The sequence below is a fragment of the Asterias amurensis genome, chromosome 3, assembly GCF_032118995.1.
Source record: "Asterias amurensis chromosome 3, ASM3211899v1".
Classification (NCBI taxonomy): Eukaryota; Metazoa; Echinodermata; class Asteroidea; order Forcipulatida; family Asteriidae; genus Asterias; species Asterias amurensis.
Window position 1 is genome coordinate 491498 of NC_092650.1, and position 25569 is coordinate 517066.

Sequence of the window (25569 nt, forward strand, 5' to 3'; positions counted from 1 at the left end):
TGTTCCTAAACGTGAAAATCATCACAATTACTTTCCTGTTTGCAGATGCAAGCATTCAGCTTCAGCTTGGCGGGGACGGGGCAACTGCCTCTTCGGGTCGTGTGGAGATCTTGTTTGATGGTGTCTGGGGCACCATCTGTGATGATGACTTTGGTTTGCAGGATGCTGATGTCATCTGTCGACAACTTGGGTTTGACAGGGCCGTGGACATCTTAGGTGAAGGCAACTCGTTTGGACCTGGCGGAGAAAGCTCCCCGATCTACTTTGATGATTTGGCTTGTGATGGAACTGAAGAGAGTTTGATCTATTGTCAGTTCCCTGGACTGGAGATCACTAACTGTGAACACTCTGAAGATGTAGCGGTGACCTGCCTTTCAGGTAAGTGGAGACTGCTGGCAGATGATGATTTCTCAAGATTGTGTTTCATATAAAAAAATTACACGTATTTAGCCCGGTTTATACTTCCTGCGAATGCAAATGCAAAACAGTTTTTTTACGTCACAAATTTGCAACAAATAATTTGCAACTCCTGCATGTCACGTTGAAATTCGCTTCCCAATAGCATGCGCTTGAAGTATGAACTGGGCTTTACTCATTTAGTCTTCAAAACTAAAGAGGTGTTAATTTGGTATCAAAGGATGATAGATACATATCCCTCTAGTGTGAATACAGTTCGCTTAATACTTAAAGTAAAAACAAATATTTCAGAGAGTTTTCTTGCATAACTTTTTGAAAAACATTTTTTGTTACCAATTATTGTGGCAAATGAAATAGCTAGTCACAATGTGTTTGGAACCTGTAGCCAATATGGAGTTTGTTTGTAGTACATCTAAAGGGTTTAATGTGTATCATCAGACATCTAGTAATTCAACTAAAACTCATTGCATATTTTCCATAAAATCAAAGTGTTGCTTTTAGAGTGGGAGAAGGCTTTTCCTTTTTTTGTATCAAACAAACTGGTGTCTGTATGCATTGGGGGACCTACCCAGCCCCCACCCCCTCCGGATTGAACTTTCACACTCTGCGTTGTCTTAATATGAACTTCAACACCGTTTTCAAATTTTAAGTCAAATTTTCACGCCTTGTTTTCATCTGATGGGTAGCACCATGCTGTTGTGAAACGTAAAGGCATTATGTGAGTATTATTGTTAAATTTTTCAGAGGACCAACTCGTGCCCTCAGAGGTTGTTCCCAAGTTGGACTCTGACGAAGGTGAGGTGCGCCTCGTTGGCGGCTCGACAGACTCTGAAGGACGAGTTGAGATCTTCCACAATGGTCGCTGGGGGACAGTCTGTGATGATTACTGGGACCTGACCGATGCAAACGTTGTCTGCAAACAGCTTGGCTTCATCAAGGCTATCCAGGCAGTAGGATCAGCTACGATGGGGCAGGGGGTTGACCCGATCTTCTTAGACGATGTTAAATGTACCGGATTAGAGCAAGGGTTAGCAGAGTGTGATTCTGCTGGTTGGGAAATCACTAATTGTGGACATGCTGAGGATGCTGGGGTCATCTGTGCAGCAGGTAGGTTACTCACCAACTTTAGACTTGTCAATTTAAAAAAAAAAGTTGTTGAGTGATGACATTTTATTAAATGTTGTTGGTTTTCGTTTTTTCTTCTGTGCTTTCTGAGCTTTCTGAAAAAAAAGTTGTTTTAACAACTTAAAGCCCAATTCATAGAATCGCTTTAGCAGAAGTTTGACATTTTCTTCTCAATACCTGTTATAAATTGTACATGTGACATGGTAGTTTGGCTGGTAACCTTAATATAATAATAATCAAAGTCTTATATAGAGTTGGTATCCACCAATACAGGGCCCAATTTCATGGCTCTGCTTACCGTAAGCACAGAATCGGCGCTTACGGAAGCAGGGAATTCTGTGCTTACGGTACGCATAATTCAAGGGTTAGCGGCGAATTTTGGCTTCTGCGCCTGCATACTTCACATTACTAGGTATTCTATGCTTACAAGGCTAGCGCAGAAATTCGGCGCTTGCACGTAAGGGGGGAATCGTGTTTGTAAGCGCAGAATTCGGCGGTAAGCAGAGCCATGAAATTGGGCCCTGGTGCTCATAGTGATTGCTATCTGCACTCTTGTCATCTGAGCTCCAAGTGCACTGCTTGTGATAGCTTATAAAATAGTTATAGTAATTATTATTAGCTACTATACATAATTTGCTTAGCTACTTCATGTGCTTAAGCAGCTTCATGAAATTGGACCTTTGTCAAAGTCATACTTTCAAATACTACCTACCTTAAAATGTATTGAAGCATGGAGGATTTCTACAGTAACCTCTTTTACTTAAACAATGAAACCTTTTTGAAAATATATGATGTCCAAGCATTAAATGCCACCACAAGGTTTTATTTCTTGAGCTTTTATTTTGATCCAACTACTTTCTATCCAGCCACGGAGGGTGAGCTTCGACTACGCAACGGTGAGGCATCCAACAAGGGGAGAATAGAAGTCTTCCATGACAATCACTGGGGGACCATATGCAATGGCAATTTCGATTTGGAAAGCGCCAATGTGGTCTGTAGGCAACTGGGTTATCCTGGTGCTGCTGAAGTGAAGAATATGGCGTACTTTGGGGCAGGCACTGGCCCCTCCCACATGCCTGAGGTGGATTGTTTAGGAACGGAGTTAAGATTGATTGACTGTAGTACTGCTGATTGGATTGAAGAGAGCTGTGGACATGAACAAGATGTCGGAGTGGTCTGTAACTCAAGTAAGAAATCTTTTTAGTTAGCCTTCGAGAAAGACTCTCCTAGAGCCAAAATGTCAGGCCATTAACTCTCCTTCTATGTTAGTTGAAGCCTTGCTTCACTGCTCCACTTTTTAACTCCTGGCTTGTGTGTAACAAAGTAATGTATGTATTTAGGAATTAATAACTCATCAACAAAAATTGCAAGGTTAAAACATATTGATAGTACTTGTATAAAAATAAGGGAATAAAAGGGTAGCGACGAGTTCTTACACGGCTGTTTAAAGCCGGCAGGGTCGAATTGCTGTGTGTTAAAGGCCGGAGCCAAAGGCAAGGACCCTGCAAGGTTTTTACAATTACAGACACTTGACAGTTGAAAATTGGAGGTTTTAATATTGATAGTATGTGCACGTGGGTTGTGTGTAAGCACGCACGCTTAGAAATAGATTATGCGCACCTGCTTAGAAGTAGATTACGCGCTATTACTTATAGGTATGAGATGCATTCCGTGTGATAAACAGCCGGTTATAAACACTGGTCATTATCAACCGTTTGAACACCCCCACATGACGCTCTCTCTACCAATAGGAGTAGAGAAACTGTCTGGGGTATTTATGAGTTCAGCTTTATTTCTACTGTAAATTTTAAACAAAAATAATAAGCAGTTGCAAGAAAAACAGTTGAAAATTAATCTAGAACTTTGGCTGTAGAGAATCATCCGACACTTTAAGAAATTTCAAATAATACCCTGTATCGATATTAAAGAAACATAACACTTACTCTTGTAATAATTCTGGCGATAATTTTGTTATAGTTGCAGATGGAACGGTGCGCCTGGTTGCAGGGACCAATGGGCCACATGAAGGACGTGTGGAGATTTATCATGATGACCAATGGGGAACAGTCTGTGATGATAGCTGGGACATTAACGATGGAAATGTCGTCTGCCGTAATTTGGGTTACGCTGGTGCTAAGGAAGTGAAGGGGTTGGCGTTCTTCCAACAAGGTATCGATCCGACATGGATGGATCAAGTCAACTGTGCCGGAGATGAAACTTTATTGGCTGAATGTCTTTTTGACGGTTGGGGAATCAACGATTGCTCACATGCCGAAGATGCTGGAGTTGTGTGTAATATTGGTGAGTGTTTTTAGCGTTAGTGCAGGTTGGACGCCAAATAAGGGTGATTATTTGTACCATATTCAAATAATTCCCTTTTCATATTTTGCTCAGCAGAAGATTGATTGTTAAGCACTGTTGTCTGCTAGATAAGCAGCTCTATGAAACTGAAGCCAAAGTCATTTTTCAAAGACGGCGGTAAATTTAAAAGAATTGTAACTGAAGCGTAGAGGATTTGTTGAGTAGCCCCTTCTACTTACACTATGAAACCCCTTTGATCATTTAACACCATATTGAGCTCTCAAATTGATTACATGACTTTCTATTTAGCCATGGAGGGTTAACTCGGACTACGCAACTGAGAGACATACCACAAGGGTAGAATTGGTTGCTGTGTGGTGCAACTGCATTAGTTTGTCTCTACTCTTGGGGTGATGAGTTGAATAATCAGCTCAAAAATTACTATTTATAGCTGACCTAGATGATCCTCTTAGAAAGGGCAAGGTGATGTTGCGAAGGGCATTTTGGGGCAAACAGTGAAGGGGGCACCAAGGCTAGCACCAGGGGCAGCAGAGGCCATGACTTATGTGACCTCCATACAAAAACAGAGGTCCAATTCAAAAGAGCTGCTCAAGTACAAAAAGTAGTTGAACAAAATGATGCTTTAATACTAGAAAACGGTCACCAGACAAAATACCATTGTACAATCGATGACTGTTATCCTGCTTGTTTTTGCACAGCTGAGAATTCTTTGTAAGCAATATTTTTGTGCTTGAGCAGCTCTATGAAATTTGGTGTAGCGTTGATTTTCTGATCATCTGTACTTTACGAACAAGCATTGGTGTAAATTTCTCTGTCTTGTTTGTTGTCCAGAGTCAAACAACGAGGGTGACATTCGACTGAGTGGAGGATCATTGACGAGCGAGGGTAGAGTTGAGATGTTTCTGAACGGACAATGGGGAACGATCTGCAACAACGAATGGGATGAAGCCGATGCACTGGTCACCTGCTTGCAGCTGGGATATATCTCTGCTGCGAAGGCAACCGTTGGCTCTTCCTACAACGTCGGTGAGACGCTGCCAATACACCTTGACGTGGTTCGGTGTTTTGGAGGCGAGGAGCGTCTTGTTGAATGCGTTCATAGCACAACAAGTCTGAATTGTTCCCCGGAGCAGAGTGCAGGAGCCCAGTGCACCACGGAACCCTAGTAAACTGGTTCTCTAAAAACACGGTGCCGCAATAACTCTAAATATTTGACATTGAAAAGGCTTACTGAGTAAATTTGTTACAAAAAATAGAATATCTGATTTTATGGCTAAAAGTGCCTCAAATACTTCATTATATCATGACTACTCGCAGCTAATATTTGTAACATCTTCAGCCCCTGTTCAAATGCAATGGCTCGGTCTGAAATCAATGCTTTACCATTCTATTAAAAACTAAAATTTGCTTTTAGTGAAAAGGCTGACTCCCAAATCTGTTCTGGCCTGGATTCGTTTATCAGGCCATCAGACAACTGTGCTTTGACCAATCAGGTAAGTGCTATTTTTGGGCGGGGCTAAGTGAGTAGCCTTATGTTATGAGTGTTTTGTTTGGTCATAGTATCATTTTTGTTTTGTTTCTAACCTTGCAGGATTTCTAGCTAACGGAAGAAATGTCTGTTTTGTTTTCTTTTGGTTTTTCATACAATCAAGTATCAAGTTCTTCTCATCTTCTTCTGATTTATGATTTTTCTTTGCCTTGAAAAATCTGTTTTTTATAAAAAGCCATGTGTAGGTCAGTCTTTGTACTAAAAATTGAAACTGTTCCAGTTTTCTCACAGATGTACCTTCTTGCATGCCTGTAAGACATATTGTAAGACGTATTGTACTTGACATACTTTCTGTTTTAATGCAGTTTATGCAAATCCAAGTGTTTACGAATCCACAACAAATATTTTTTGAATACTTTATGACACGTTTTGTTTAAACAGTGAAATGTACGTTAGATTTAAAGATGAGATTTCTTTAAAGATGTTTACAAATGTTTAAAAAAGCAAAATTTTATTTTGAAGGACAGTTTGTCCACAAAAAAATAAATGACATGTACACATTCTCTTGAGATTGTGAATTAAGACGATGTTTACATATTTCAGAATCATTCAGGCTCAGATAATAATATTTTGTTTGAGCACCAATAAGTAACTTTATAATGTATACTTAAAGAACCTCCAAAATAGTGAATAATAATTTCCAGTTTTACACCTTCTTTGGTAATGTTGCTTCATCTATATTTTTAGGTTATGGCAAGTATTTCCTGATCTTAGTGTATACCTTAATTTGTGTGTACGAGACATACCTACTTTACCTCAAAAGTTTACCCCCTTTTTTAAGAGGTGGCAGTATTTTTAGGAGAATAAAATGTTTAGAAATCTGTGTATGTAAACCTGTGTCAAACCTATTTTGCTTTAGTTGAAGAAGTTGAGTGAAGCAGTCTTGGGCATAGTGGCAAGCTCCTGTGGTTGAGTCTTCAAAATGTCAAGTGTTCCGGGAAAGATACCAGTCAGAAAGGGCTTCATGTCTTCAACCATAACTCCATGTGAGGGTACAGACAGTAAACATTGAACATGGCAAATCAAGAAAGACTTTGTAATGCTTAGAAGCTCAAAATGATTCCCATCTAATGAAAAGTCATCTTTGTGAAATCAAGCTATGCTGTTTGACCACACCAGGGTTCAATTCCATAGAGCTGCAGCAGGAAATGATACTTAACAAATGTTTGCCTGGCAGCAATGAGCAGGATACCAGTCACAAATTGTATATGTGACAGTTTGGCTGGTAAGCACAATTGTATTGTGCTTAGCTCATTTTTGGGCTGAAGCAGCTTTATGACATTGTCCCCTGGGCTTAATATAATTGGAGAGAGACAAACAAATCATATCAACAGACACACCTTTTTAACTTTTTAATTTTTATTTATTTGTTTAACTCCATTTCCCCCATCAACCCCAGATATTGGCTGTGAAATGTGTCGCCCACCCCCCCCCCCAAAAAAAAACACCTTAATTTTGTTATTGGAAAAAAATCATTTTGGCCTACTAAGAGATCATTGAAAAACTTGAACCCACTAATACTACCCAAAAGTTTGTCCGAATTTTATTTTGTGGTTTTCTTTACCCCTGTTTTACACTTTTTTTCCAGTTTTGATTAATTTTTCCTTTTATGATTTGTTATCATTATTATTAAAAAAAATTATTTTAAATTAATTACTTTAAATTAAAAAACAATATTTAGTTTTTCATACAAAATGCAAAAGGAATTGATTTTTTTTCTTTGACTGACAGGCGCAAAAGTGTCATTATTGAAATGTCCAGTGCAATTTAAGCAAACTTATTATGCATCACCCGTGTTAAATGTCTTATTTAACTTATCTTCTGAAAATGTGTTTTTCCTTTGTAGCAAAGGACAGAAAAAGTCCAAAGAGACATTAAAGCAATTTGCTTCGACATTGAAGTCATGATTCAACTACCATGAAACCACAAAGGTATTTCACACAAAAAACTAACGCAAGTTAACCCCAAAAAGATTTTGTTTTTTGTTTTTGATTAATTTTGATTTTTGTTAAAACCATAGAAATTGAACAAGGAATTTGCTGACTGCATCAGAGGATATTTTTGTGTTGGCAGCCATTTCTGTTTGTATGGCAAAATGAAGCAGTCCCATGTGTCATTACAGGGCCCTTCTTTGGCTTGTGCTCTGCTCCAGTTCAGGCTCTGCTCGCTGTATAAACCAACCTATACATTTTTGGAGCAGCGTGTACTTTGCACGCGATGGATTAAACAGCAGCTTGAGCCGGAGCCAAGCCGAGGTATTGAGAAAGGCCCCTGGTAAGGTCTGCCATAAGCTTATGTCACCTTGGCCAAATATCATAAAGCTGTTAAGCAGAAAATACTACAAATTTCTTTGCTAAGCAAAATTGAGTGGGGCACCAGTGACAACAATGTAAACTTAAAATAAGTTTGGCTGGTAACCTGTTTCTGTTAAGCAAGTTTGTTGTGCTTACAGTCTTTATGAAACTGGGCCCTGATGTTGATATTTCTATTATTTTGCTAGTATGACAATACACTAAGGAGACATGAATGAATATGATGTACAGCATCTTGCTTGATCTATTTCTATGTTACCAACTCTGTATTGAGAAGACACGGGTGATGCATTATTAATGAGAGTCACTCTTCGAGTGAAAAGATGATATTGTACCCCCATTTTCCTATGAACTACCCCCATATTTTTGAGGGGTTTTACTGGTTAAAAGAAGTTTTTGATGGATCAGCCACAGAAGATGGAGGTGGTATTTTATCGTCATTATTACTATCATCATCAGGCGATTGTCTATTCATAAATCTGGCATGTTTGGCTCTCTCTAAGAACTGCTGCCTTCTGGTCTTCCTGTCCCAATCCAAGCGTAGGGAGGTTGATGAGGTTAAACCTGGATGGTTCCTGCCTTGTGAGCTTGAGAAACCATTTGGTTTATCGGGCAAGATGAATGTCACACTCTTCCTAGGTCTTTCAAATCTGAACTTCAATTCTGTTTTTGTCATTGACACAGAACCTTTGTTGTTTGAGTTCAGCTGTTGCATGACCTCTTTAGAGCTGGACAATGCTTGAAAGTGGAATACCTTCCCTGGTTCCTCTTCAATTCCTTTGTTGTTTGAATTCAGTTGCAAAATGAGTTGCCTTTGGAGTGTTTGTTGCTTATCGGTTTGCTGTTTTGACAGGATATTCTTACTAACTTCTTCCTTTGCCAAGTCAATTGCTTTGGTCTCCTGCTTCTTGGCTTGTTCTTCGATCATTTTCATCGTCAATGAGATGTTATTCATGTCCTTCTGGAGCATCTCACCATCATCGTCATCCTCAAGCTCAATGCCTCGGAATTGAAACCTTGCCAGTCTGGCACGATCCTTTGCCTCATTTCTCCTTTTTTGTCTTGACTTCGCCAAATCATGTCTGTTTACGGTGAGATGTGGGCTGCTTGGTCTTACATGGCTACTTCTCCCACAATTTACTGCATCACCTCCTTCCTCGACGAGTGGAGCTACTTGGAAAGTTACTCTCCCATTTGGTCGGACATATCTGAAGGTCATTTCCCTGGGAAGAACCATGGGAGCTCGTGGGCCATCCAAATTTCTTGCCTCACCGCTGTCTCTTCGAGGAACATTGTTCAAGGTAGAGGCACCGGAGGTGGATAGTCCTGAGGAAAATGATGAAGTATTTGTGGTGTCTTTATCATTCGAGTTAAATTGAGATGATGAATTCCCTAGTTTTCCATTATTTGATTTATCAGCTGTGGTTGAAGATGTTGGATGAGCAGGAAGAGGTTTATTATCATCATCATCGTCATCATCGATACCACTGTCATCATCATCATCATGAGGTTCAATATGTCTGTTTTGGAATCTGGCTTCTTTAGCCCGTGTGAAGAACTGCTCCCTGCGTTTGCGTCTCTCCTCATTCTTGGTCTGAGTTGAAGACGTATGGTTGCTCTGCTCACCAGACTCTGTATGCTCATCAGGAACACTGAATGTCACGCTCTTCTTAGGTCTAGCAAACCTGAACTTCATCTCCGGCTTTTTCGCCTCTGACCCTCTGCCATTAGAGTTCAGTTGAAGCATTATTTCTCTCTGAAGAGTCTCTTGTGTTATTTTGCTGCTCTTACTGACTTCAAGATGTTGTAATTGGCTTAGAAGGTCTGCGTCATCACTTGAATTCGGGAGTTTATTTTCTGTTCCAGTGCTAGACCCATGATCAGATTGATATTCTGCGTCTTTTTTGTTGGAATTCAATTCTGCCAAGGATGAAATCTTTTGGTTGAGATCAGCATATTTACTTTTTTTAGGTATGTCCGTGTTGGGTGAGAGCGTTTCTACAGTGTTGTTTAATGGTGTCTGTGTCTTTAAAGAAACCTCCTTTGTATTGTCTCGAGTCGCCTCATTATCTTCCTCTACCTGAACTTCAATGCCGCGTTGTTGAAACCTTGCTTGTTTGGTATGTTCCATTGCTTGCTCTCTCCTTTCCTGTCGTGATTTATCCATGCGAGCTTTTAAATTCTGCAGTGATCTACTCATTGAAGTTAGTCCATACTTCATTTCACTGCTGGGTGGTTTTCTATCTTCTTCACTGCAGAGTGGGGTAACAATGAAAGTTACTTTCTTCGCTGGCCTCACAGCAGCAACTACTGGTTCACTTTTCAAAGCCTCTGAACTTGGTTGGCTTGGATTCTGTTCAGGTTTGAATATGACACTGCTAGCTTCACTGACCATCAAATTGTCAAGACAAGAATTGAGTGCTACATCAGGAGTTACTGGTTGTTTAGTAGGATTGGTTGTCCTTGCTTCTGTTTCTGTGTGGCTTGTCCTCATGAAAACTTCACAGAGTAATCTTTGTTCAAACTCTTCCTCATGTTGAAGTTGAATGTTCCTGATGCGAGATCTAGTCGTCTTGGCTCGTTCTACTGCCTGTGCTCTTTGTTTCACTCGAGCCTTGTTCGATCGCATACTCTTCCTTAACAACAGACAACCAGACTGCTCTAAGACATTACTCTCTACATTTCTATGCTGAGCCATATCATAGGGAAGTCGCTTAGTTGGTCTGAGATATCTGAAATTCAGTTCTTTTCTAGATGCTCTTGAACCTTTCCCATGTGTGTTAAGCATCAATGTTGACAGTGATGGAAGTGGGTGGTTGTTACTTGCACCTAATTGGGATGCCTCACTCATGTCAGAAGACTCCATAAGTTTCATTAGTTCATCTTTACTTGTACATGTTTCAAGAGCTTTGGTAGGAGATGAGATAAGAATTGATGAATCTTGAACTTTTGTCTCATAGACGTTTTGTTCAGGAGCAGTTCCAAGAAACTGACCTTTTTCATTTTCTTGGTTGATGTTGCCCTCAAATTTTGCCCTCTCTTGTGTCGTGTTTGAAAGGGTCATGTCACTGTTACAGTAAGTTGTTTTCTCACAGGTACGTGTACGGGTGGTGTCCAACTCTTCACATGTGTTTTTTTCATTGTCACTTTCAAACGGTGCATCCTCTTCTTTCATCGGTGGTTTGATTAAATCACCATGGCAATAAGATGGTATATCATTTATGACAGTAGTGTTGAAGTCAGGCTTTTCATTTATCATCTTCTCATCGTCTGCCTCGACACTCAATTCATCTAGAATCACAGATGATTTTTTGTTTTCACTCTGTTGATTAGAGGTTTCTCCGCAGAGGGTCGTGCTCAGGTCAGAATGGTTGGGTGTCACTTTTTCATTGTCAACTTCAACACAAGCCCCTTTTAGTTTCATCGCAGTCTCACCATAGCATTGAGATGGTTTTCCAATCATGGTAGGTGTGTTCGAGTCATGATTTTCACTTATTTGCTCTTTGTCAACTCCAACACTAGTTTCAACTTGTATGGTTGGAAGTGTTTTTGTGTAAGGATGTTGATAGCCTGTTTTCTTATTAAAGATGGTGGTTGTAATGATGTCAGACACCTTACATAGTGCTACTATGCTGTCCTTGTTTATACTTGCTTTGTCTTCTGCAATCTGTGAGGCGATGCATCCACCCTGGTGAGGAAGTATTTCTTCATCAGAGACGATGGTGTTCGATTTAGTCTCATCACATACTGTCACCTCGAGACTCCCTTCATTAATAATCTCAGAGGTTGTGATGTTGCCATGGTGATAAGACACATCATTAAGGAGTTTTGTGGTGTTTAAGCCAGAGTCCTCTGCCTTGTTCTGCTCATTCTGCGAGATTTTCTCATTCTCATCACTAATCTTGAAACTTTTCAGTTTTTCTATCAAGTCATCCAAGTCTTCCATGATTTGTGATGTTATTTTCTCTTCACCAGAGCATTGACGTTGGATGGGTGTTTCTTGGTTGGTGATTGAGTCAGTCTCATTCGCTTTTCCCTGCTCAGTCTGTAAGTCGCACCCATCCTCAGGAATCCTCCAAGCTTTAAATCTTATAGCAAAGTCCTCGTCCGATGTTATTTTCTTTTTGGCAGAACATTGAAGTTGGATGGGTGTTTCTTGGGTGGTGTCTGAGCCAGGCTTATTCACTTTTCCCTGCTTAGTCTGTAACTCACACTCATTCTCCTCACTGATATTGAAACTTTTCAGTTTTCTTATCAGGTCATCCAAGTCATCTATACTTTGTGATGTTATTTTCTCTTTATTAGAACAGTAATGCTTGATGGGTGTTTCTGGGGTGGTCTTTGAGCCAGGCTTATTCGCTTTTCCCTGCTCAGTCTTTAAGTCGCACCCAGTCTCCTTATCAGTGAGCTTCCAATTTTTCAGTTTTTCGATCAGATCATCTAGATCTTCCATACTTTGTGATGTTATTTTCTCCTTGTTAGAACATTGAAGCTTGATGGGTGTTTCTTGGTTAGAGTAAGGCTTATTCGCTTTTCCCTGCTCTGTCTTTAACTCACACTTATTCTCATCACTGATCTTCCAACTTGTCAGTTTGTCTATCAGGTCATCTAGATCTTCTATACTTTGTGATGTTGTTTTCTCTTTATTAGAACAGTGATGTTGGGTAGGTGTATCTTGGCCGGTGTTAGAGTCAGGCTCGTTCACTCTTCCCAGCTTAGTCTGTAAGTAACACTCATTCTCCTCACTGATCTTAAAACTGTTTAGTTTTTTTATCAGGTCGTCCAAATCGTCTATACTTTGTGATGTTATTTTCTCCTTGTTAGAACATTGATGTTGGATGGGTGTTTCTCGTGTGGTGATTGAGTCAGTCTCATTCACTCTTCCCTGCTCAGTTTCTAAGTCGCACCCATCCTCAGGTATCCTCCAAGTTTTAAATTTTCTTACCAAGTCCTCATCTTCCGATGTTTTAGTATCCTCCTTGTCTTTTACTGATGTTCTTTGTCCATCCACAGTTGTTATGGACGTGGTCTTCCCTTCCTTGATGTGAGCTCCATCACATGTACTTTTGTTGACGTTACCAGAGGCAGTGTTACCAGAGATGTGATGTTGGATTGGTGATTCTCCATTGCTTCTGGCCACATTTGATTCAAGCTCAGTTGCTTTGTTGTGGTCATTTTCATTCTCAGTGATATGTAAACCTTTAATCTTTCTAGCAAGTTCTTCATCGTCCGTCCTTCCGTTTTCTTCTTCTTCTGTTGCTGATTTTCGAATCCTTTCAATGGAAAATACTTCAGCACAGTCACTCTTGTCAATGTTACCAGAGTTGCAGTGTTGGGTGAATGTTTCGCTGGTGATTTTGACAGACTCAATTGCTTTTATATTCTGTGTGGTTTTTGAGTCAAACTTGTCGGTGATATGTACTTGTTTCAGTTTCTCAACAAGGTCATCTTGTTCGGCCATTCCTCTCTTCTCTTCTGTTTTCATCAATGTAGTCTTCCCTTCCTTGGCACATTTTTCAGATGCTATCTCATTAATTGGGTCACTGGGAGCGATGTTGCCAGAGTCGTGATGTTTGCTTAGTGAGTCTCTGGTGGTGACCAAGTCAGGCTCATTTACTCTCTCCTGCTTAGCCTGTTCGTAGGTCTGCTTCACTTCACTGCCTGATGATGTTGTTGGAATACTATCATATTTAGTGCAATTATCCATTGCCTTCTCCCGCCATTGCCTAAGGATATCCTCAACCAGCTTGGATCCAGTTGATGGAGCTGAGGCAGTAGTAACGTAAATGGGTGGACACAATAGCCAGAGTGCTTGACTCAACTTGCTGTAGTATGGACGATGTTTGAGTCTGCAATCCGCAATCCTTCGCAGCAGATCTCTTTTTGCTCTCAGCAATCGTGAATATCTGCGAGGATGTCTACGGATTGTAGTACGAGAATGTGCTTTGGAGTTTAACAAATCAGCCATTGGTACCGTTAGAGCATCCCCACCCTGACTGACTTCCACAGGTCCTCTGTTAGGTGAACGGAGTGGTGGTGGATGTGGTATTGCAGATGGTATTGGTGCCATGGTAGATGCTGGTGTTGCCAAAGAGGTTGATGTTTTTACTGTCACTGTGGATGCAGATGATGATGCAGCATGAGGATCTGCTTTTCCCTGCCACTCCATGTCAGAAACCTTCAGCTTGTCACAGGGTGAAGTTTTGTGAAGAGGTTGGCGAATAAAGACATGGTCCTGCTCAATGTGGAATCCTGTACTATCCCATCCTCCTCGTATCTTCAAGATCCCCTCCCATTCCATGGTCTCAGCTGGCCGCAAATCAACATCCATTTCCTCATCGGCTTTCTTCAAACCATCAACCTCATCTGTTTCCATGGACACAACTTCTTCATCAACTTCCATGTTTTCATCTCCATCTGCTTCGATCTCCATGGTTTCCTCCACTTCTTTTTCATCAGTTTCCATGTCAACCGACTTACCAAGGAAAAAATCACAGAATGAGTTGAAGAGATGACTTCTCTTCTGGCCCCACCCATTGTTAGAATTGTTCAGGTTTGGAGATTGGTGACTGGCTTGTGCAGCTCCGGTTTCTGGGATAAGAAAGAACAAAATGAATTTTCGAAATCAGTTAAAATTATCTAAGTGGTGTTTGAAGCTTTTTGCATTGCATGTGTGAAGGATAAGAAAAAACTATAAATAGAAGTAAACTTGCGGGTACAACCATGTAACAGTTCTCTTTGTGGGGAGTGATGGCTCTGAAAAGAGCCGGTCTTGACGTTTCGAACAGTATACCCTGCTTGTCTTCAGGAGCTTATACTCAAATTATCTAGTCAAAGGAACTTTGACTGTGAATACCTTTAATATTGTTCCAACCTGTTTTAACCTACATTCATTGAGCTGCTGGGTTAAGGGGTGCATTCATTCCTATTGGACTGTTTTACAAGGTTTGTATTCAGGTTTTGAGTCACTGTTTCTGACTACTTGAGGTATGGTGGAACTTTGGTGAGATTGGAATTAAGTTATCTATTACACCATCATTCTAGATAAATTTGGACCATGGAACTTGCACTGTAGCATAGTAGGGATCCGTTTAATAATGCTGCAACGTGTTGACAGTAATTGTCTGAAAATTCACTTGCATATAATGCACAACATATTCTATTAAAAACGAAGAAAATTGCAAACTTTTCGCGTTCATAAAGTGAGCTTGCCGAAAAAATGTTACAAAGATGTGATGATTTAAATCATCAAATCGTTCAAAATCAAAGTAAACTTGAGAATAGGGCTTATTACTACCTAAACTTTGGCTCACTATACTACTCTATTAGTCTTATTTCAAGCTTAGGCTAAACATGGAACAATAGGGAGAACAATGCTTCAGAAGTGACTGACAAAACCACGAGGTGTGATGGATTTCAGGGGGATTGTAAAGCAATAAGAATAATATAAGAGCAGCATTGTTTTAGTGAGCTCAGTGGCCTTGCTTGGAGGTGGGGGCATTCACGCAAGAACCACAGACGGATTTTGTTTCAAGGGACGTATTCATAAATGTCTTAAGTGTGCGTTTTTGTGTTTACATTTTTTATGATATCCATCTTTAAATATAAGTGTGAGGATTGTGACTTATATATAATCCAACAGTTATGTATTATTATCTCAAAACAATTAAAGTTTTTACAAAGATAAAATGAGTGAAGATGAAATACAGCGAAATATAGTTCACATCTTTAAACGAGTCCAAATTCGAGAGTGATTTTTTACGATAAAACCATTTTGTTACTACGATCTCTTCTGAGTAGTGGTTGCTCAGAAAAGTGCCGCTTTGCATTCAACGTTTCGACCATAATGCTCAGGACGTCTTCAAATTAAAACAATATAATCTTGTACGGGGTTTCAGACATTGGACGGTGAAGTTGGTTGGCGGTACCACCACGGGTGTATCTACTTGCTGGGGAGATTATGATCTTTTGGGATGCTTTATATTTTACTACGGTGGAGTGATTTTTTCGGTTCGGGAGACTGCTCAGTTTTGAAAAGAACTTTTTTGCTTATTAACTACTACCTGGGCGGAGGATAGTAAATCGGCCGGGCTACTGTACATTCGCTTAGGATCGTGTGGAATTCTTTTATTGTGCCTATGAGTGAATTAGGCCTACTTAATTGGTTTCAATGTCGACTATTCATATCTATCTAATCTTGTTCAATAATCACATGGAAAACTCGAACTGCAAATCTCTCAAAATGATGCTGTTTGTTTGAAATTACCCTCTGCAATTTTTTGTTTTTAACACTAACAGTGTACTGTTATTAGTGAGAAGCGATTTATAAAACAAAATACAAATTTGCCTCTAGAAATATAGCAAGACAAACTGTCTGCCATTTTGTGAACTCGAAATTTGTTTCAACGAAAAAGCGACACCGTGTTATGGGGAATGACATTTCAAGGGATAATGTGTGTGTGTGAATTATTATGTTCTACGTTTTAATTGTATTTCCCAATTGTTCATTTCATAACAAATGTTTGTATTGCCCAAAGCGCCCATCCGAAGGCAATGTACCTCATGGGCTTTATATGATATAAAATGTCTGCGCTGCGTAAAAATTCGTTTCCCAGCAGATTCAAAGTAAATGCACATTCATATTTTTTTATTTCCCAGAACTATTATCAGTCAAGATAGAAACACTTTAAAAACGCTGAGAATTTGAAGAGCTTTTTCAGGTAAGTTGAGATTGTTACAAGTTATCACTTGTGTTCGCTACTGTTTAAAAAACCCAAAAAGCAGTTCTGAGTGGACGGACCAACGGATGCTTGGACTCCCAACTTTACTATCGAACAATGAAGCCTCCCCCCCCCCCCCCCCATCCCATACCAAATTGTTTTGGGGAGTGAAAATGTGCCGCAGATAAATCATCGCATTCGGTCAACGTAAATGTTTTGTTAGTCTTTTTTCACAAGACTGGAAAGAAGTGTTTATAACATATCAGCGCTTGAGTAAAAATGAAAAGTAAAATATTATTTTCCCCCTAATAGGCCTATTAAAATTTAACATCTTTTTAGAACAAAAAAAAGGTCCATCAAAGTTTAAGTTTAACAACCTTAATTCAACCGTACAGCCGGGCTTTCAAATTAAATGTGTAACTAAAATAAAATAAAAAGGAAGCGACATATTGAGAAAGAGAAATAAATCTGCCGGATACTGCCAATGTCTGACCAAATAGTTGGTTATGAGAATACACAATACAGTTGCGTATAAAGTAAACATATCTTCAGATAACCCCAAAAATATGTCCATTTCCAATTGGACGCATACCGGACCTATACACTTTTAGGAAAAAAAGTTTTGTATGTACATTTGAAAAGTTAAAGCTTCTTTTTCACACTTTTTATTTTCTTCAGTATAAAAAAATTGTTGAGGACAAATCAGTTCAAATTTATAAACTTACCCGCGTCCAGTGAGTTGACTGTGTTCGACCGGACGGTGAAGAATCGACGGTAAACCGCTTGCCACAATCGTATCAACAGCCAAACCAATAAGGATAGTCCAATACTCGGCAGGAAGATGACGGGGAGCATTGGGAGGCAGAACGCCGTGCGGAGTGGTAGTATCAGCCGCTTTGCAGCCGCTCCCCGAAGAAACTCCAACTGAACTTCAGCAAAATGGGGTCTTTGGTTAGAAGCATGAATGCGGAGTGGTCGAAGGGTTGTCTTACGGTAGTGTCGATGGTCTTTACAAAGCAGCTGGATCAGAAGCATGATGACTCCAAGAAAACTGGAGAAGATGGACAGGTTGATAAGGGCGTTGCCGCCCACTGCCCACTGTTCGAAGATCCATCCACATTTCTCAAACAGCGCCTTCATTACATCAGGCCATAGATCGATGGTCGGTAGAGATGAACCCATAATCGGCTCTGCTGACATTGCTTCGGGCTGGATAGATGAAGTTATCCCTCTGCCGTCAGGAGACAGAGCAGGGTGCCAGGAAGCGAGGTGGTGGTCAGATGCAGATGCTCCTTCCGATGATGGAATGAGTTCAGGAGGAGCTAGGTTGGTCACTCTGGAGGTGAAGTCCAGAGGATGCACGCCAGTTGAAGGGTGCAGATTGGTGGAGAACAGAAGTTCAGCGGGAGCAGTTTCATTTCGGTCGTCTGGAGACGTCTGAAACCTCGGGGAAACTCTTCTGTGCTCAACACGGTGCCTCAAGATTTGAGTTGATGGAGATACCCATATCAATGGAGGTCTTTGGCTGGCCGCAGCCGTCATAGAGTGGTCAGTAGACAGGTTGGTGGTCAGCGATGGTATGACATCAGGGTGGTACCCTAATGCAGGTTCTGCCGGTACTACTCTCGTCACAAGATTGGTTTCGATTGGTGTATCTTCCCCGAAGAACATGCCAGCAAGTGACATGTTTCGCCCGAAATCTTGCAGTGAATGGTCGTAACCGGCAGAGAGGTGATCCTGTTGGATCGGTTGCCTCGATGTTGGAGGCGGGCCAGAAGATGCCGATGTAAGGAGCATCAGGTCGGCAAACTCCGGCTGTAGTTGCATGCCCGTAGCTTGGAGGAGGGTTGGTGTCATTGGAGACTCCAACTGGCCGCTCTCCTTTAGCAGCCCCGTCAAGAAACCAAGGGCCATGACGACAACTTTCAAGACAGAAAGTTGCTTCAACAAAAACATTTTTCAGTAATTGTCGGATGATCAAAACGCTCAAAACAAAAGTCGCATAAATCGCAATCTAATCAAGAAGTCAAGTTCACTCGATGAGATCAAAAAGTTTTCTGGTGTATTTGTTGACAAAACTTCAGGGGGAAGTCCTAGTTGCTCTGCAAACGCACCTAGTAATGTGACTTCAGTACAACCGCGCGGATAATCGCGTGCAGTATTCATTGTGACGCAATAATCAAATCGAATTTCAACAAAAGGCGCAATATGCGCGATGAACCCATAGATATAGAATTAAAATATTCTATTCTATATCTATGGATGAACCAAACACTTTCGCGCGCGCGTTCCTTTGATCAAACACTACCGTCTTTTAAACTAGAAGTGGCAGGGAGTTGCCTCAACAATTCACCATTTTTTTTGTTTATGAAAATTTTACCCACTGGAAAAAAAACGTATTATACTCGGCCTGTTTTGGTAGTAATAACATAGGTAGTGATTTAACGAAGTCGTCGTTTGATGAGATTTCTTCCTGTTTGGTGTGGGGTGCGATTGTTACTGGTTTTACTTTTTTTTTGGGGGGGGGGGTGGTGGGCAAAACTAAAACAAAAATGAATACTTTCTTGAAATACCAAATAGTGTAGCTTTTCAGTTCAAGTTTATTTTGTAATCCGTCTATGTACATATCAACAATGAAAGGCCATTATATAATTATTATTTTTTTTAAATACAAAAATGTATTATTATTGCTCAAAGTTATCATGCAAATAACTACAAATGACAAAACTAACCGTCTACCAATAACAGATCCCTTGCAAGCCTGGACTGAATTTGGCAATTCAATTCACAAGGGAGTTACTCAAACCTGCAGGTCTCATTTTAGTTTTCATCGTAAAGGTATTTTACAGGGTTGCTTGGGGTCAACGACACACTCTGAAAGCTTATCCAGTACTGATTATGTAGTTCATCACATGAAATTTCCCTCTGAATTCCAAGAAAACTTTCTGAAAGCTGTTAACAGCTGATTTGGGCTGTTTCAAATCAAATTTAAGGTCAATGTGTTTACATTCTGATAGTTCTGCATTGTTTTCCACTTTTTGGATTAGGCTCAATGTTTCCGCTGGTTTGGTGTGTCATGTATATGGCTGATGACAAAAAACATGAACACTGTCTGCAACTGTTTTGTCGGCGCTACCAATCCTTTATTAATACACCTTAATAGTCACTCTAAAGTAAAGATGAATTCCCCAAATAATAAATATGCCAGCTGCAAGAACAGTGTTTACATTTTTCAAAACTGTCAAATAACCTTAAAGCAGATTGCTTAATATTATAAACCAATTACTGGCTGGACAAACCCACAGATATCTGAGATAACAGTTCATGAATGATTTTTTTTTTTCTTTGAGTGCAAATTTATCCAAACCGTAGTACTTTAAAGGAATTCGTTTCTCAAAATAGTTTAAATCTACTATCAACAGCTGTGGTGCCTCTCACCAAGAATTACTATTTTACAACCTTACCTTTAAGAAAGAGATTATTAAACTGATAAATATATCCACCATGTGAAGCCTGTTTTCATTGTTTGAAGAAGAAAAAAGGCGGGACTGAATAGAAACTTATTTTAAGACCAATGACTGTAGTATATATAATTAAATTTACAGTTATCGATTGCTCAAGCAAATTGTTATAACTTTATGATACAAATTTACATAAAGTCAAAACAGCACCTGAATATTTTACTTCCAGACTATTTCGTAACAGTGACTTCAGTGGAAGAAAACCAAGAAATTAAGGTTAGTAAGTATAGCATCCTTTTCCATCTCTGGAAAAATAACCATATTCTGGATTTAAAGATCGCCTCATTGCAACCAATTAATTTTGGAGGGACTTATTTGTGTTTTAATTTGCGTCTATGTTTCTAACGCCCAATTCTGCTGACTGTTTATCTTCATTGTGTTCCAAGTCTTACGGTGAGTCTTAAGCGCCATCTACAAATGAGAAAAGGGGAAAAAAGGAACTTACTTAAATACTGCAGAATATCTTTAGATTGTGAGGAAGTGAAAAGCAAGGGTCAACTTAGTAAGATGTGAGATTCAATAACGACAAAATCTGACACCTAGATCTACATTTTTCTGCTCTTTGATCTACTTGGAAACCCTTATAAGGTGCTAAATTATTGGGTCTCAGAATTCATCAACCTGCAAAAACTGCAACATCTTTTTGAAAGTTTGTATATACTCAGCGCCTTGACTACCTTTGAAAATGCTGCCAAATTCTGAACAACTTTCTTACAAACCTCTGCAATGTCCACTTTTCTCTCCCAGCTCTTAACCGTCTTAGCCAGCTCATACAGGTCAGCTTTCTCCTTGACATACTCCACAACGTCTGGTACCCTGTAGTCACCAAGCTGCTGACGCAACCTCCGATTCAATTCCTCTGCCTTAGCACGCTCCTAAAAATAGTCAGGAAAAAGGTATAAATAAATAATGATAACATTAATACACTAAGTTACCTGTTCATGTTTGTTGTGTTGTCATTTGGCTTTTGAGTAACACTATGCTCAGGTCGAAACGTCAGGCCATAAACGTTGCAACAATTATATATCAACATTTATATGATAATTAAATCCAGTTCTCAGTTCTTCTAAAGAGTTGAGGATGTAACTCACCGCTTCCACAGTCTCTGTTTCTACGTCAATCCTTGTCAGCAACTCATTCCTTGAGCCAATTTCACTCTTAAGTCGGTCTGACTCTAGTGTAAGGGTGTGGAGTTTTTTCTGTAGAAAAAAAACAGGAATAAAAACATTTAAAACTAAGTCAGTAGATAAAATCTTCCTGAATTTATTAATAAAAAAAAACCGAATTGTTCTATGAAATGAGAATGTTCAAGGTGAGTGAATAGAAATAATTTAAGAAAGGAAGCGTCTCAAAAGCCTAGATAAAAAAGAACGTCCCACAATTCTTAAGACCGCTAGATCATTACACCAAAGTGTTTGTTGGAGTGAGAACACATCCATCGTACATACCTTATAAGAATTAAGAACCTGGAGTGTGTTCCCAGCCATCAGTTTCAGTCTAAGAAGATCCTGATTACGTTCATCGATCTTCTCCAGGTACTGACTATTCTCAATCTTCAATTGTTGAAAGTCCACCTCATGAAGGACCTCTCCCATCTCTTCTTTCTGTCAACAACAACCAGATTTAAAGCTCAAATCATTGTATTAGCTACCAACAGTCCAAAAGCTTCAAACAGTCTAGCTTCGCAAGAATACAATCAAAATAAATTGGAACTGCTACTGGCTGAAAAGGTGCTGCATGTTTTTGTAGATTTGTTGTACAAATCTTTGTTTAAAGCTTTTTGCTTTTGTCATGGTTTAACATTAAAGTGAATTGAAGTGAATTGTTGTTTCAAGATAAAAACCCATGATTGTCATGTTCCCTGTCTGCACTCTAATACAGATCATTAGGAAGTGGCTGTATCCCCCATACACCAGACTAACTCAGGCCATGTTTGAATGAGCGACTACATCTACGGCTATGGCTAGATTTCTGCGTCGTCATTGTTGAAGTATTAAGTACATGTATGTCCTTAGCAATAGCTGTAGCCACCGATAGGGATACAGCCTCATTTTGTTTTATTCACACCCAAAAGCCAAAGCTGCAACTACAGTAACACTAGCACCACCAGCCCTGCCAAGGCTGTGTAGATTCACATGTTTACAAAGAAACAATCCAGCATGACCTAATACCTGTTTGAGCTGCAAGTGCAGTTTCTTCTTCTGGACCTTCAGCGTTGAATTCTTGAGTCTCAGTTTCTCGATCAGGGCATCTCTGGATCGTTGTTTGTCCTCAAAGTAGCGCACAACTTTCTCAGCGACAACCCTCCCTGTGCGGGAGTTCAGTGACCCCTTCAGGATGTCTCGCTCAAACTCGTAGGACGACTTCTTTAGCTCTGTGAGTCGGATGTCTGCTTCTTCCATCACAGCCTGTAAAGGAGGAAAACAAATCAAAATCAGGTCAACTTCCCTGGAAAAATTTCAGATAAAAATTTTCACTTTAAGACTCCAGCATAGATCTAGCTTTGACAATCTTGGTTATGTCCCTTACACCTATGGTTTCCATCCTGTCTACGTCCGTAGGGGGATTGGGGGTTACGATTATCACAACCATAAACCTTACTCACCTTGTATGTGTCTAAGATTTTCTCTGTGTCCTCTTTGAGTTTATCAATCTCCTCTCGAAGCTCTTCAATTTCGCGCTGTGCTATGTCGCATTTCTGCTCTGCGGTAAGCTTCAAATGTTTGTCTACTCCACTGCCTTTGGACTTTGACCTCTTGCGCATCACTCGGGCATCGTGTGTGGACTGACTCGGAGCAGGAGCGGCAGCCGTTGTCGTTGCAGCTGCAGTGAGATTGGGCTCAACTCGCTTGAGGTATTTCTCAAACATGATGGTCTCATTCTGGACAACTTTGTTCCCTATGCTGTAAGTTAGTCACGAAAAGAGGTTTCTGTTAAACTATAATAAATTTAAATCTGTTAATAATAGAAATCAACAATTATTTATCAAGTTTAAATTAAATAGCAGATTCACAGAAAAGCTCTGTGGGGTCGGTATAACAGTCGATGTAGGAAATTCACAATTTCATCACGTGATCATGTTCTCTAATTCTAAGTTAGTTGCAATGTGAACGTTGTTGCAAACTCAGCCTTCAAAAAATTCAATGAATCATTCATTATCATACTAGTAGGGTTACGGTTACGTATTGATCATGCTCATCATGCATTGATTCTACTTTAACAGTGACTTAGTTCTAATTGCGATCATTTTAATCATAATTATTGTTCAACCCTAAAAAGTCTGAAAAGTATTAAAGACTAAAATGTGTACTTCAAAACAAACATTAAACGAAACTCGAAACCTTCAATTCAAACTATTTCTAGTAATTATCAAGATAATAATTAACATTGTCAAGCAAGGTCAAGAGAAAAGGAGCCAAACTTCAAACCAAAAACATCTTACCGTTTTTAGTTCACTTCAATAAACATACGACATGGTATACATTAATATTTGAATAACAGAAAACAAATGGAATGGGTTTTTAAGTAACTAAATCAATATCTGAACTAACTAAAGGAAAGTTTAGCCCCCACCAGCATCACCCAAAATATAAAATTACTAATTATCTCATGCATGACGGCTCACTCACTTCAACTCCTCGATCAATTGCTGTAATTCATCGTCTGTGTGTTCATGAAGAGGATCGTCCTGAGGATCCTGTGACGATGTGGCAACACTTTCTGAGTCTGCCATGGTGGATTATTAATTACTTTGTAAATTCTGAAGAAAAGGACCAGAAATTATCGGTGTCCTTCGTAAGTTGGCTGTATCCAATGTACACAGAACATGATCTGAATAATCGTGCACTAAATTTTAGACACGTTGGCGCACTCTCAACGTTGAGGGCTTCTTCCTTAGTAACGGTAGGCCTCCCGTGTTGACAACCGGCTGCACACAGAGCGAGCGAAGCTAACTGCTGGCGATGATGTGTAATGGGTTTTTACCCGCTTAGCCTACGGCGGCGCCCGCTAGCTGATTGTGTATTTGAGGGGAAACAAAAACAAAGCCGAACGAACGAGGAAGGAAACAATTATTTTGTTTTTACTCTTCAAAAAAGACAACGCAACTATTTTACTCTGCAACGAAACAAACGCAAGTTGAGAGAGAAGAAAGAGAATGGCCATTGGATCACACTCCAACTGATCATACTTTCACGTAAAACTTCGAGTTTTGTTATGACTACACTGTCAAGGATGTAACAGCTTTTTTTAATACAAAATGTTTCATTCGGGCTAGGGGGACTCGGGTAATACAAATTTCCAAATAAAGTACCTGCAGTTGCATCGACTAGTCACCATCAATCGGCATACGAACACAACCAGTCAGTCAACTAAATATACACGGGAGACTACGTATTATTGGTAACCCAGACCGCAATTTCAAACAAATTTATTTTAAAACCATAACCCTTCTCTTTCAAATCATACCAAAATAATAAGCAGGAGGACCTATACTAATTGATTTGTCGAGGCGTTGCATGTGATGAGGTGTCAAATTATTTAGCTGCGGTTTCTGGGTGTTCTTTTGATATAGCCTCGCCATAAATTCTACTACCGCCTATTAGATTTTCGGTATTCGGGGGACTTCTCTCGTATTCCGAAAATCTTATAGGCGGTAGTAAAATATGAAGCAAGCAAGACAAAATCTCAGAAGAAAAAAATCTACCTGGCCAGTAGATTTGCCCCTACACCTATTACCGCAAACCCGTAGTAATTATTGATGTTAAAGTCACCTGGAAATAGATTTTTTTCTTTCAAACATAAGAGTATATGCTTACGAACAATAAAACAATTTTTTTAGTAATTGTTTGTCACGATTTACATGTTTAAAAAATATATAAAGTTGTTTGGGGGCTGACTCCGCCTACCCCTTTTGTGACGTCAATCGAGGCAGACTTTGCCTGCAATGCGTATAATAAACACACGTGCAAAGTACATGTACGTCCAAGTCGTGAGTTGGTACATTTCAAAAAGTGTTTTTCTGCATTCAGCAGCAATACACCTGGTCGGCATTGCCGGAAAAAAAAAAAAAAAAAAAATTGTTTTTGAAACGTACAAACTCACGACTTGGTCCGTACATGTACTTTGCAATTGCGTTTACTCTACGCATTACAGGCAAAGTCTGGCTCGATTGACGTCACGAACAGCGCCCTCTCGGGTCGGGGTCTACTCTTAAATTTGTAAATAACATAAGAACTGATTTTTTAAAACCTTAGTTAACTGTTTATTCACATTCCACTCATCAAAACACATATATTAGTGACAAAAGCTTTATTTTGAAAAAATACCACTTCCAGGTGACTTTAAATTTTTTAATGGTAGAGACTAACTATTATCAGTTGTTTGGACCAAGTGTCATTAATTTTTTTTTTAACTAATTCTTCATCAGCTATCTTGTTTTCAAATCCGAGCTGTGTTTTTAGGCCGCTCTTTATTTTTTTTTATTCAGCTAAAAATGCAATCGCTGCATGCTTAAAACAAATAGAGGGCGCACTTGATCAGATTCTGAAATCTCGGGTTAGTGGGTTTCTCTCTGCGAGAAGTGGCGAGATTAGCAGGCCTAG

The 25569-nt window shown here is 39.7% G+C and overlaps 3 protein-coding genes across 3 annotated transcripts in view; 1 reads left to right on the forward strand and 2 right to left on the reverse strand.

The window, feature by feature from the left end:
• The window catches only part of LOC139935417 (uncharacterized), a 52756-nt gene extending 47180 nt beyond the window's left edge, over positions 1 to 5576 (forward strand). The window contains exons 64-68 of the mRNA XM_071929993.1: positions 46 to 378; positions 1162 to 1524; positions 2409 to 2729; positions 3520 to 3843; positions 4696 to 5576. Of these exons, the coding sequence (XP_071786094.1) occupies positions 46 to 378; positions 1162 to 1524; positions 2409 to 2729; positions 3520 to 3843; positions 4696 to 5030 (1676 nt within the window). The 3' untranslated portion in view covers positions 5031 to 5576. The remainder of the gene's footprint in view (positions 1 to 45; positions 379 to 1161; positions 1525 to 2408; positions 2730 to 3519; positions 3844 to 4695) is intronic.
• An 816-nt stretch (positions 5577 to 6392) lies between these two features.
• LOC139935420 (uncharacterized) lies at positions 6393 to 18517 on the reverse strand. Its single transcript, XM_071930011.1, has 2 exons — positions 17171 to 18517; positions 6393 to 14316 (listed from the first exon to the last, which is right to left on the reverse strand). The coding sequence occupies exons 1-2, from the start codon at positions 18399 to 18401 to the stop codon at positions 8102 to 8104; spliced, it is 7446 nt and encodes a 2481-aa protein (XP_071786112.1). The 5' UTR covers positions 18402 to 18517; the 3' UTR covers positions 6393 to 8101.
• Positions 18518 to 19040: 523 nt separating this feature from the next.
• On the reverse strand, positions 19041 to 23817 carry LOC139935432 (cilia- and flagella-associated protein 263-like). Its single transcript, XM_071930038.1, has 7 exons — positions 23596 to 23817; positions 22572 to 22869; positions 22138 to 22374; positions 21415 to 21570; positions 21058 to 21165; positions 20686 to 20841; positions 19041 to 20377 (listed from the first exon to the last, which is right to left on the reverse strand). The coding sequence occupies exons 1-7, from the start codon at positions 23697 to 23699 to the stop codon at positions 20300 to 20302; spliced, it is 1137 nt and encodes a 378-aa protein (XP_071786139.1). The 5' UTR covers positions 23700 to 23817; the 3' UTR covers positions 19041 to 20299.
• Positions 23818 to 25569: the final 1752 nt, after the last annotated feature.

Bases quoted from the DNA above. Each gene is read 5' to 3' on its own strand.
- LOC139935420 (XM_071930011.1), bottom strand. From the start codon at position 18,401: ATGTTTTTGTTGAAGCAACTTTCTGTCTTGAAAGTTGTCGTCATGGCC. The intron at 14,317-17,170 runs GTAAGTTTATAA...TTCTTATCCCAG, and splicing joins AGTCAACTCACTGGACGCGG to AAACCGGAGCTGCACAAGCC.
- LOC139935432 (XM_071930038.1), bottom strand. From the start codon at position 23,699: ATGGCAGACTCAGAAAGTGTTGCCACATCGTCACAGGATCCTCAGGAC. The intron at 21,571-22,137 runs GTATTAGGTCAT...TGTTGTTGACAG, and splicing joins TGCACTTGCAGCTCAAACAG to AAAGAAGAGATGGGAGAGGT. The intron at 21,166-21,414 runs GTATGTACGATG...TTTTTTCTACAG, and splicing joins AGGTTCTTAATTCTTATAAG to AAAAAACTCCACACCCTTAC.